The sequence below is a fragment of the Gymnogyps californianus genome, chromosome 5, assembly GCF_018139145.2.
Source record: "Gymnogyps californianus isolate 813 chromosome 5, ASM1813914v2, whole genome shotgun sequence".
NCBI classification, from domain to species: domain Eukaryota; kingdom Metazoa; phylum Chordata; class Aves; order Accipitriformes; family Cathartidae; genus Gymnogyps; species Gymnogyps californianus.
Window position 1 is genome coordinate 34,572,876 of NC_059475.1, and position 12,286 is coordinate 34,585,161.

At 37.1% G+C, this 12,286-nt stretch overlaps 1 protein-coding gene across 8 annotated transcripts in view; it reads right to left on the reverse strand.

Annotated features, from left to right (window-relative positions):
• Nucleotides 1–12,286, reverse strand: part of GPHN (gephyrin) — a 310,850-nt gene that overhangs the window by 131,760 nt on the left and 166,804 nt on the right. For 2 of the 8 annotated variants that reach the window (XM_050897250.1, XM_050897246.1), the window contains exon 5: nucleotides 5,768–5,806. The exons of the other annotated variants lie outside the window; for them this stretch is intronic. In XM_050897250.1, coding sequence (XP_050753207.1) covers nucleotides 5,768–5,806 — 39 coding nt within the window. The remainder of the gene's footprint in view (nucleotides 1–5,767; nucleotides 5,807–12,286) is intronic. 8 annotated transcript variants of the gene reach the window in all.

Genomic DNA, 12,286 nt, shown 5'->3' on the forward strand with positions numbered 1-12,286 from the left:
AATATAGGTATATAAGCATCTCCCCTCACATACACTTCTGCTGTGCTTGAAGCAGCAGACTATGTTGTGCAGAAAAATCTTTTTGCTTTTTAATAAAATTCACTCTGTGTCCAAACTTTTTCAGCAGATTGAGTTTTATACTAGCAGTGTGTAAGTAAGTGGATCACTGAGAAAAATGGTAGCTTTCAACAACTGGTAAGGCAGAAAAGATTCTTAGATAGGCACAGGGAACAAGTTAGTTCTTCCTCTGTGTACTTAAAATGTACTCAGGACTGGGCTCTTGCAATAAATGCTAAGCAGCTCACTACCACAGCAATGTGTTCACACTCAGAGAACACCAACTACAAACATCATAGCTCTAAGCAGATTAACTTAAGTAAAAAATCAGACAGCAGTATTTCTATATAATGTATATGGACGATGGAAGACAGTAATTCAGAATAACATAGAAATCATATGCATCTAAGGTTAGCTGCCCAATACTATGTGTCTGATTAAACAAATCAAATTAAAAAATCCTCATTTTAAAAAAGCTAACAAGGAAAAGAAACAAAGACACAAAATATTTCTGGGGAAAATATTAAGCTGTCTTAAAGTGACAAGCTACTAGTTGAGAAAAACCCACAGGTTCCAGCTAGGTTAGTAAATCCATCTTTGTTATGCTTAAAAAAGTCAAAAGAAAACTCTACTGTTACAGACTCCCTCTTGCCTGCAAAGAGCGATGATGAGTTAATAGCAGCTTCTCATTAAGATGCTGCAGGAAACAAAATCCCTAGGAGACAAAGACATCTAAAGGAACTTTGTGCCCTTCTCTGTTCTTCTCATTCCAGGGACCACCAATGCTGAACAGCACAAATCAGTAAAACTTGCATGAACTGTAGAAGAGTTTGAGAGAGATCGTAGTTTTAGGCCTTGCTGTTCATGGATTAATTCTGTATACCACTGGATACATAAGCAGTATTTAGTTTGAAAGGAAGAACTGGTCACCTTGTAGAAAGAAGTGGCAATAACCCAATCATTTTTCACTCTTGAGAAGGGAGCTGTAGCCCAAAAATTCAGACAAAAAAAAATGGTGCAATGTGTAGGTTTCATTCAGCTTTGAAATCCACAAAATCCGCCACTTGAGTGATGTACATGATTGCAACGCTACACAAAATAAAGCTTATTTCATAAATACTACAGTCTATCTGCAAAAAGATTAGAAGAAAAAGCCTAATTAAGGTGTACAAATATTTCGTGAAAGCAAACAGCAAGGGTGGAAAAGATTATTTAGTGTTACTATGATGTACTATGAGAGCAGCAAAGGACTAATCAAACAAAAGTTTAGGTGCAGTCTCAGATAAAATTTCCGAACCATGACATCTATCTGCCTTCATCAAACTCCCAAGTGAAGCGAAAGAAGCTCCAGCAAATTCAAAATCTAAAAGCTGGCTGGGCAGAACAACAGAAAAACATACTGGGGGCAACAATTCTGCAGCAGTCATTGAAAGATGGATGACTGGGTCTTCTTCCATGTATAAACTCAGTGAATATATCAGTTTAATTTACTAAGGAAATTCACTAACTTTAAGCCATGGATATTATCTTAACAAGGAATCCGTTAAAACTGCATTATAACCGTGTAAACACCTTTTCCTAGCTTGTACTCTAAAGGACATTTTAAAGGGAACGCAGAGGATGGAGTGTTTAAATCTTTCCAAATATATTCATCAGAATAAAAGAAAAAAATCATGGTTTATAAATTGCGATGCTCAGAAGTAATCAATGTAAAAACAGTATTGTCTTGCTTCTTATATCTGCTTTGTATATCTATCTCCTCATTTTTCCAACAAAAGCTAGTTACCCACTAAGTAAAGAGGAACACTGGAACTTACTCGGTATCAATATACCTTCAGCAAATTGTTACATGAGTTGTGACAGCAAAAGCCTTCATCACTGATGACAATGCATGAACCAAAAGGCATACATGTTCTTTAGCACAACACATATCATCTGAGGCATTCTTGTCTAAAATTAACCAAATAATTTTTTCAAACTGGATCCAGAAGCAACATACAGACATAATAAAAACTGAATTCCAAGTTGCTATGAGTCACTGTCAGATACATTATTCTTAGAAGAATGGAAAACTTCAACTGAAACTGAAAGCAGGGATTAAGTAGATCAGGGCAGTGAAACACCTTCTGGAAATCCCAAGGGTAGCAAAATAATTATATACCTGTCTTTCTTTTTGAGAGCAAAAGACCTGTATTAGTTAGGATTTTATTTTCTTTTCAGAAACAACCAAAGAAATTAGCTGCTTAGATGCTACAATGCTGACTATCATCAGAAAGGATACCTTTAGAAAACAGAGAAGAATAAAGAAAGCAAACTGTAAAAATTTTAATGGAATTTAAATACTGCATTGAAGTGAGAAGAGGATATATGAAAAACACTCTCCTGACAAATAATTTGTAGGATTTAGACACAGTAGTTCAGGAAATGACTATGAGAAATGTAACAAGTTTTTTTATCATAGATAACAAGGAAGGAAAAAGGTCTAACAAGAGGAAATAAAACTGAGATACAATTAGGCTGATAACAGGAAATTTAGTTATCCTGGAAAGGGAAACTCTATAACTCTTCATGACTGTTCCAGAAGCTAATTTTTTGTTGAAAAGTGCACAGGATAGACTAAAGAATACCTTAACAAAACCAAAAACAAACAAACAAACCTATTAAAAAAAAGACAAAATAATGTTGTATTTCATTGTTCCAGAGATTTGATAGATATGATGTTATTCTCAGGGCTTTGTGTGCAAATTGTTCATTGTTTCGTTAACCAAGTTTTGACTCATTTATAAGACAAAAACTACAATGTATTCTTTCAACTTACCATAGATTTTTTTTTTTTAACTGATTAAAATATTTGTACCATAACTTGATCACTGCAGATGGAAAACTGATTTACCTGGATATTTTACAGTGAAGCTGCCTGAGACAGCACTGCATCAATTCTCCGGTAGGTATAATTTTCAACCAAGAAAATTCCATACATTCAAGAAAAAGCATTGTGTTTATTTTCCTCCAGTTTCTGATGCTTTTCTGCATTTAAAGCTTATATGACCTAAATATTATTTGAAAACTAGCCATTTTTCTGAGATAATATTCATGTCAAAAAACCTGTATTAAAAATAACTAAAATGATACACGGAAAAATGACTTGTTCATGGGATAAGAAGTGAGTTCTAGCAGCATCCTGCAGCCCCACAGTGCTAGAATGAATATTCCTCCTCCCTTCCAGCATCTGATGTTACTTCTCAAACAACAGTCTAGGGAAGCAGCAAAGTAACACTGGGAGTTAAAGCTTGGAGAAAGAGAATTGCCACTGAGATCTGTTTTTGTCACCAGACCCCTCAACAGCATGAAGCTGGTGGGAAGTGAGAGACTGCCAGCGTACTGTCTTTAAGAGTTCGCAAAGTTGTGAAAAAAATATGCTTGGAGAAGCAAGGGAGGGTTGGAAAGGCTGAGAAAAGAGAGGACAGGAGAGCCTACGAGACTGTAAGGGAGTAAAGGCGGACATTCATGTCCTCCGGTTCCTCGGAGCAGAATACAAGTTTACTGGATTTCTAGAGGTTAATCTGAAAACTGGGAGAAGGTTCCTACTGGCTCTTACTTGGAACATTGTCTGCTGTACTGGGAGCCATCCTCCACAGGGGCAAGCTGGTGTCGGGAGCATGGGAGCAAGGTGCTCTCTCACAGCATCTCTCTCTGATTCCACAGCTGGTCTCACACAGGTGAAAGAGGCTACTGACTCAAGGGATGCTGCCCTGCCTGTACGGTTAGACATCATTTTGCATAATTAGGGTATCTCTGAAGACCACAAAAATAGTAATATTATATCTGGAGAGATTAAAAGCTAAAGTTAAAAGCACGTTACATACACTTATTTTAAGCATAGGAAGAATTCATTATGAAATTATGACAGGGTTCGTTATGACAGGATATCCTCTCCAGTTCCTAGTTGGTACTGGATTCAAAAGCATAATTAAAACCACAAACACTCGTAAGAAGCTGGAAACTGTGGCAGAGCTAGGAAAAGAGAGGTCAAGTGAATTGAATTAAAAGAAGAGGCAGGAAATCCTGCTTCTTACTCTAAGCTGTGACAATGATTTATTCCCTTACTATGGACCTTACAGATGTAGTCAAGTCCTTGTTCTTAATCTGTGAGAGAGTGACAAAAGGTTTCTGTAAACTGGTAATTGACCATTCTCCCAGTGCAGAAAGAGTAGGAAGCAACACTAGGACACACTGCGGTTTGGTAACACTGTACTGATCCAATGGCTTTTTTAGATTAGATGCAACCTTGTGTTTTAAATTAAGAGATCTGTAAAATTTCTTATTTAGCTCCTTTGATCCACTGTGTTCACTGAACATAGCTCTACATTCAAATCTTAATCTTTCTGAGCCTCAGCAACAGATTGTTTTTTCCCCCTGTTATTACCTACCTTCCATAAATTCTGAGAATTACCGTAGGTAATATTAGTCATGCGTTTTAGTACTTAATTACTACCGAATTTAATACTGAACAGTAATACACCTATCAAATGAAGTGATGGAAGCAAAGACTAAATACGATTCAGCTTTTTTTTTTTTTTTTGTAAGGAGAGAAAGGGTTTTGAGCAGTTCTATGAAAAAGCTGGATGCTGGTACTGAGATCAGTTTTTGGCTGGTATATTGAACTGAATCAGATCACCAAGGAGCCAGACAATATTTTTTCCCCATTCCTTATAATTCTTCTTAATTTTTTCAGACTGGTGCATATTTAGAAATAAAATCTAGGCAGGTGGGCAGGACAATATGATAGAAATGCCAGGCATAAAAGCAAGTGGACAGGACAGCAAAAGAGCAGGTATCAGTGAGTAAGCAGACTCAAAGAGCAGCAAGGGGACACTATATTCAAGGATCAGGTGAAAAGGCAGGAGGAAAATGCCAGACATTCAGCAAGTCGATAAAGCAGTACCAAACAGTCAGCAGGTGTGCCAAGCAGCAGAAGAGCAATTCCGCAAAGTCAGCAGATGCACTCAGCAGGAAGGTGATGCCAGGCACTCGGAGCGGGAGACAGGGCAACGGAAGGCCAATGCCCATATGCAATCAGATCGAAAGGACAATAAGGAGGCGATACATGCCGTTCAACAGATGGACAGGGCAGTAGGTAGTCAGCGTCAAGCAATTAGCTGGTCAAGAGGTAATGCCAGACAGTCGGGCAAAGGGCCAAGATTTCAGGAGGACAACGCCACACAGCCAGCAGGTAGAGAGAATAAAAGAGAGTAGTGAATGCCAGGCAGTCCCCAGACAGGCAAGGCAGCAAAAGACCAAAGCCCACGAATAATCAGATGCGACTGTCAGCAAGGACAAAACATAAGCCTGCCAACCGATTGACAGGGCAGCAGGGTGGCAGTGCTTTTTCAGTAACTTAGGATACCATGAGTGAAACGGTCCCAAGAATCTAGATGCTCACCCTCTGGTAATATCATTAGATCAGAGTGAACCATGAAAATCCACAGGAGAATAGCACACAAATGGAAACAGCAGATGAGTCTGACCCTAGCACTTGGGGAGGCCATGGGACCTTCCTATAAAACAAAAATATGAGAATCCACAAGAAAATCAAACAAATGGGAAAAATGTGTCTATAAACTGTTTCTGATGATGATTAAAAAAGCAAAAAAATACTAGCAAAGAATTAGTTTGGAAATGATTGGGTGGGATTGAAGATGTTGCTTACCCCTCTCTGGAGCCCACATAATGGGAATGTTGGGAATTTCTGCAGCAGAAAAACAGAAGAGAAAAGGGATTTCTGACTCCCAGTTCAAGGAAAGCATGTCAATTTAGGACTGGGTAATCTCTTTGGGCAAAAAGTAAGAATTCAACTGAATCTTTGCCCATCCCCAGATACATGCCTTTATTGAGGTTTGCAAAAAATTTAAGAAGCCCACATCACTTTCATCTCATGACATCCCACCCTTATTCCCCAAAACCACACTTACCTCTAGCACAAGGTGTATAAGAGGGGAAAGGGGATGGTCTTGTGAGCTCATTCCCATATCCACTGCAAAATAGCTTGTGAAGATGAACAGGAGTACCCATTAGCCACTGCTGGCCATTTGTGAGATAAACTGAAGAAGTCATTAACTGTTACTCATCACTAGTGTAGGCTGGTGTTTGAATTTGGCTTAGATACACCCACACTCTAATGAAAAGAATTAGTCTTATGAGTCTTGTGGGGTAACCCTCTTCTACGGCAAGAGTTGCAAAAGCGCAAAACTTAACACCTTTTTTTACCTTGAATCTCCTGTTCTCTTTAACTTAAGCACTCTGTTATTTAACACGGTTGGTTTTTTAAACAAATTACACGATGTTTCAGAAATCTTAGGTGCTGCTCTATTTCAGAAACATGTAATGAACTCTGGAATGTAAGAACTGAGAAAATCCCAGCAGTAATAAAATTCAGTAATTTAACTCATCTGTCATTTCAGTCACAAGTCTTTTTATTCATTAAGTATCTTCCTAGTAACTAAAAGTCAACCAACCAAGAATCAAACTTCACTATTTCTGTCCTCTTAGAAGTCCACACTGTGTGTGTCCTTATCTGCCTGCACATTAACTTCTTATTGGTAACACTGAAAACCTACATCTCACTTCGATAAGGCAATAATATGCAACAAGAAGCCAACTCTTCCCTCTCCTGCAAGCTGTAGAGAACCTTAGAGACAATAAGGGAATTATTAGTTCTGCTGTGCACTGCTGAATTAGGATTTGGAAAGGTCACAGAGACAGAATCCATATGAACTTGCCATGTACTCATGCAACAAAGCTTTTAAGGAATACACTAGTAATAGGCTAAGCTGATGGAACATTATTTATACTGATCCTCTGGGTATCAGCCACTCATTCTCCCTCTAGCTGAGCAAGGCACAGGAATAATAGAGGTTAATATAACTTCAAATTTAGAAATTGTGGTCATAGAACAGGAATTTCTTCCATATCCAAACTTCCCTGTATCAAACACTACTATTTGGGCTCAGAACAAAATGACAGGAAATTTAGGCAGAGGAGACCAAGAGATTTCCATCATATGATTAGTAATGGCATAAGCCAGCCAGGAATAGCATACACTGACTGAACCAGAGTAGATATTAATACTATAGAGTACGAGGTACTTAGAGGATGCATTGGCAGTTTTATAAAATCCTGTGATTTTGTGGCCAGCAGCAACTACAGTTAGCTGCACCACATCAAGAACAAAATTGCTAGCATCTTCTCTCCAAAGGGAGATCTTTCAAGGCTCAATGAAAATGAACTATGACAAACCGATCTCAGCGAACTGTAAGAAAATGTTTATTTGTGGAGGAAAAGATGGAGTTTTTAAATCTAGGGAAAGTTTAAATGTCAATAATAAACAATCAACAGTAGATTATGCACCTCACTATTAATTTGGGTATTCTCATTACAAAATAATTGGGAAAAAGAATATAGGCATGAAGGGACAGGAAGCTAAAATATGGTCTAAATTAAGGTTAAAAAGTAATTATTTTCTTGTCCATAATTGATAAGACTTTCACACCTGAGTGTGACAATAGTCATTTTGGTTTTCTATTCTGGTTCTTATACTGAGTCAACATTTTGCTAAAGCTTCACTGCTCCACGTGGCAACAATTAGCAGAAGCAGGCAAAGGACTAGTTATAATCCTCAGAATAACCGCTAAAGCCAGCTGCTTTCCAAGACTCTTCTAGTTTCTTTCCACTTAGTGGCTGGAAAAGCTCCTACGCAGCAGGCAAGGAGCAAATGAGAAATTCTCTACTCTTTAATAAGTATCAGTTCTAATGATCAACTATTTCAATAGTAAAGTCATTTTGCTATTCTGGTGTGCTTATGTCAAAAGGACTAACTCACTCAATTTTTGATACATCTTAAATCCAAAACAGTAGTTGCCCTCTAGTTATAATTTCTTTAAGCTGCCTTCACAAAGAAGTCTTCCTAACATGTCTATACATATTTTTGTTAATTTTCTCCATATTAAGCTTTTATTAAACTCTTTGTAATAGACCATGACCAGAAAAAAATGACACATTAAGGGCAAGAATTGCATAATTACAGGCCTGACAATGTTTTCAAGATTATTTTGCCTTAACCTGATGTTTAATTTTGTTCAGTTCCCTATTATCTGCTGTAAAGAGATGTTTTAATGGAAACTATTTTTAGAAATGCCTAAGAGGAAAAAAATTCCAAAAGTTCAAAATTGAAAATTTCGTTATGCAGAAGTCCTATGGCAGGCATCTTTTTCTCCCCCAGTTACAGAAAGGACCGCAAGATCTATCCACTGTTGCGGCTACACTGCTAATAGGAGCCAAGCCAGTTAATTTAAACTAACGGAGAGACGTCCATGTGAGCTGTGGTCCGTACAGTGAAAACACGGCTAAAAGGCATCAGTAATGCCAAGGGGAGGAGAACCCTTCTCTTTACCTTGATAAAAAGTAAATTATAATCATACTGTTCTTCTGGGTGTGTTTTTGAAAGTATTTGGGATCACTGGGATATGAACCATTTGTCCACCCACAGGATACGCTGAGTCTTCTTCCAACTTCCATTCTGAAATTACCTTGGAATAAAAAACTTCATTGCAAAATTTAAGACAAAAAGCGACATTTCCTGGCTCTTTAGTGTGGCTTTGCTTCTCATTCTATGAAACATTCAAATCCCTTACTGCTGTTTTACTATTGCTTTCTTCTTTTCAATAGAGCTTGCAAATATTTCATACATGTTTGAAAGACAGAAAACAGAACTTCTGTTTGCTATTTGAGAGTATTAAGGAAACTAAAACAAAGCAAATAAAAGTTGATCCTCAAATGGGCAAAAATACCCAACTGCTTAACAGGAATTCCATTGGTATTATCTTTAGGATATGATGGTCAGACAACTTTACACAGAAGGTTAATACATTAGTTAAATAATTTAAAAGATATTTGCCCCAGCATCCTCAGGCAATATTATCAGTTTTGCGTTTTCAAAAAAGAGATAGAGAAGCAATTCATGTAATCCTTTTGGATGCAGGAAACAAAATTGCTTATTTATTAATTTTAGGATCCATTTGATTCAAACTATCTTCTCGTTTAACAGATACAGAACATAAGGCTAGAATCTAGTTTGGCCTTCCGCACAGGATAACTCATTAAACATCATCCATGACTTCTGTAAGGAGTACAAGATAACTTGAGTTTTATAAGACATCTCTCCCACAATCAATCACTTTTGATTTGACAGGATTAAAATGGAGAATACAGCTCTTCTTTAGGGAATTAGTTTGTGTGATTAATCTCTCATTGTCAAACAAACCAACCAACCCAAACACATAAAAACCTTCCATTATGATGATTCTCTTATTAGACTTTTCTGGCTCGAGCTTCCTATCACCAGCTATTGTTACAATTCTCTTTAGTAGACTAAGAAAGCCGTTGGTACCTTACGTTATTATTTCCCAAGTAAAATACAGTATTTTAATAATAGTAATACAGTGTATACCTTACATTATTATTTCCCAAAGAAAGTACAGGTAAAAACCAAGTTATTTCCCAGTGTTCTTTATGATAAACTAAAGACTGAGTTGTGTAACTCTCACAGAAAGCATCTCTCCTATCCATCATATATTTTTTCGACCTTTTTCTATATCCACTGTGACATTTGAAACTTTTTAAAAGGGAACGTCATAAAAATATGCAGCTTTCCATTTTGACACATCAATCCCATATACAGAGACAAAAGTATCCTCCGTATTCCTATTCCTTTTCTTTCCCCCACCATCTTCATCCTTGTCTATGTTGGGAAATCTAGACAGAAACAAGTTTAGAGACATACATTCTTTCAATCCAGTATCTCAGCTGGATACACAGACAAGGAAACACATTCAAAACTGTTGTTTATGTAACAGAATATCAAGAATTTACCATGCCCTCTTTATTTATCTAAATTAGTGTTCTTCAGGAATGCTCTCTCTGCTTATATTTCCTCCTTCCTTTGGTGGTTTTTTTTTTTGGTTGGGGGTTTGGGGTGGGGTGAGGGCCTTCTTTTCTTTTTTTGTGTAAGCTCTGATATTCGAGTAAACGGAGCTGAAATGGGATCTGGCTTCCTTCCCTCTCACATTTCTCACTATAGCTGTCCTGGCAGCTCACAGGTGTTTCCATGCAGTGACTGCAGTTGATGATAGCACAACCAAGCTCTTCAGTGATGTGGGCGTGTTACCAAGTTTTCCTGAGAAACTCAAACAAGAGAAGAGAAATCGCACTTTTTAGCACTTCATAAGTCAGCTAAATCAGTTTGGAATTTCCCAAGACACAGGTACTTCTGTAACTTAACGGTGTACTGTGTAGTATAAATAATCTGTATACTGCTGCTTCTCGAAGAAACTGGTAGTAGCTGTTTAGTGAAAAGTGTTCTGCAACTAAATATATCAATTCTGCTATAATAACATGCCTTCCAAATACAAGACTTAAAATATAATTACAGAATTTTTAATTAAATTAATAAGGCACATAAATATATTTGGATTTTTATAACACCAAATACAGCGTTTCAAATAATAAATTTTATTGAAAAATTAAAGCAGATTGGATAAAGACCTAATCATATAAGTTAGGAACTGTCTGGAGGACCAAGAAAAAGGGAATGGTACCTTCTAGAGCTGCTGATAAACTTCTAAAAGCATAGCACAGAATTTGGAAGGAGTCTGTCACAGAGCAGTCTATTCCATTTAAGCATATTTGTTGTCTAGATGCACCTGGCAAGATTTCATAATTCAGACCCTTTAGGAGCAAGCAGGGTTGGAAACATAATTTTCTAAGAAATATGGAGAACAATAGTTCTCAAAAGGTCTGATGGCCAGTTACAGGATCAGACATCACAATACACAGCACACTTCGTTATACAACAGCTCTAGACAGAAATCAAACTTAACAGAGTGCAAGATCTCCATTAAGAGATATGGAAAACTATAGTCTTAAAGTAGACTACAAAAATAAATGCTGAAAAAAGTTATTAAATTGGAGGGTACCTTGAATATTGAAAGGCAAAAACCAAAACAACAGCCTGGGCAATTAGAAGTTGTATGATTTCATAGTATTCCTACCACAAAATGACTAATGTCCCATGTGAGATGAAGACTTCATTCCTCCTCACTATGGAGCCATCCTGAAGTGATGGTTTGTAAAAAGAAAATTAGTTGCTTTTGGCCCAGTGACAACACTAAGATGTTTTTGGTATGGCACTAAGAAGAGCTGAATACTGCTGAAGAAGAACAGAAGTACTCCCATATCCACAACGAACAATACTAGAAATCCTGCTGCTCTGGAAAGGCACTATTTGAACCAGGGAGGATGAAAAAACCCTACATATTATTTCTAGTTTAAATTATTGCCTATTAAATGGAAATTGTTATTTGAAATGTGTCAGTGGATTTGGGTTAATCTGGGGGGAACACGTGTTGCTGTGAGAGTACGGCTATAACACGCCGTACCCTGTTGTGTCACAAGCATCTTATTTCATTAACAAAGTTGAAGGGGAAGCAAACAGACAGAACATATGCAAATGACAAATAATAGAGATCAGGAGGGTTGCCAACACTACTTGGGACAGAGAAATGGAAGGATACAGACATTAAAATAGTCTGTGGAAATACAATGGACTTTGAAGAAAAATTCACACTAAATTCTAAGGAGAAACTTGGGAAACAGCAATAGTGAAAGATACCTTAGGGAACTGGGAAAAGCCAGGTGATAGAAAATTTGCAATTGGTAATGATTATAAAAACGCTGGTGCAATTTAGAACTGAATACACAAAGACTTTCTATCACAGCAGAACAGAGACTTTCTTCTCTCCAAACATGGCTTTTGTGTGACTAGGTTTGGAGTATTTTGTTCATTCTGAGCATGCTTTTTTCAGAAAAATGCTGACGAATAGGAGGGAGCTCCAGAGAACAACAATTTCTTTTCATGGACTAGAGAACTTTGATGAAAGAATAAACAAATATGCATATGTTGTCAGATTAAATGAAAACAAGTATGTGTCTAAATAAATTTTAAAACAGTATAAATATTGAAGAATATAATCAGCAAGAACCAAAAGGAGCATTCATAATTTTTCTAGAGCATTGGAAAAGGAGGAAGACTGTAAGGAAACATCTGTCTGGTTTTACATGATGGAAAAGAGCTCTTCTACACTTCTTCTAAAGTCTTATCTTAAAATTTCAGGGC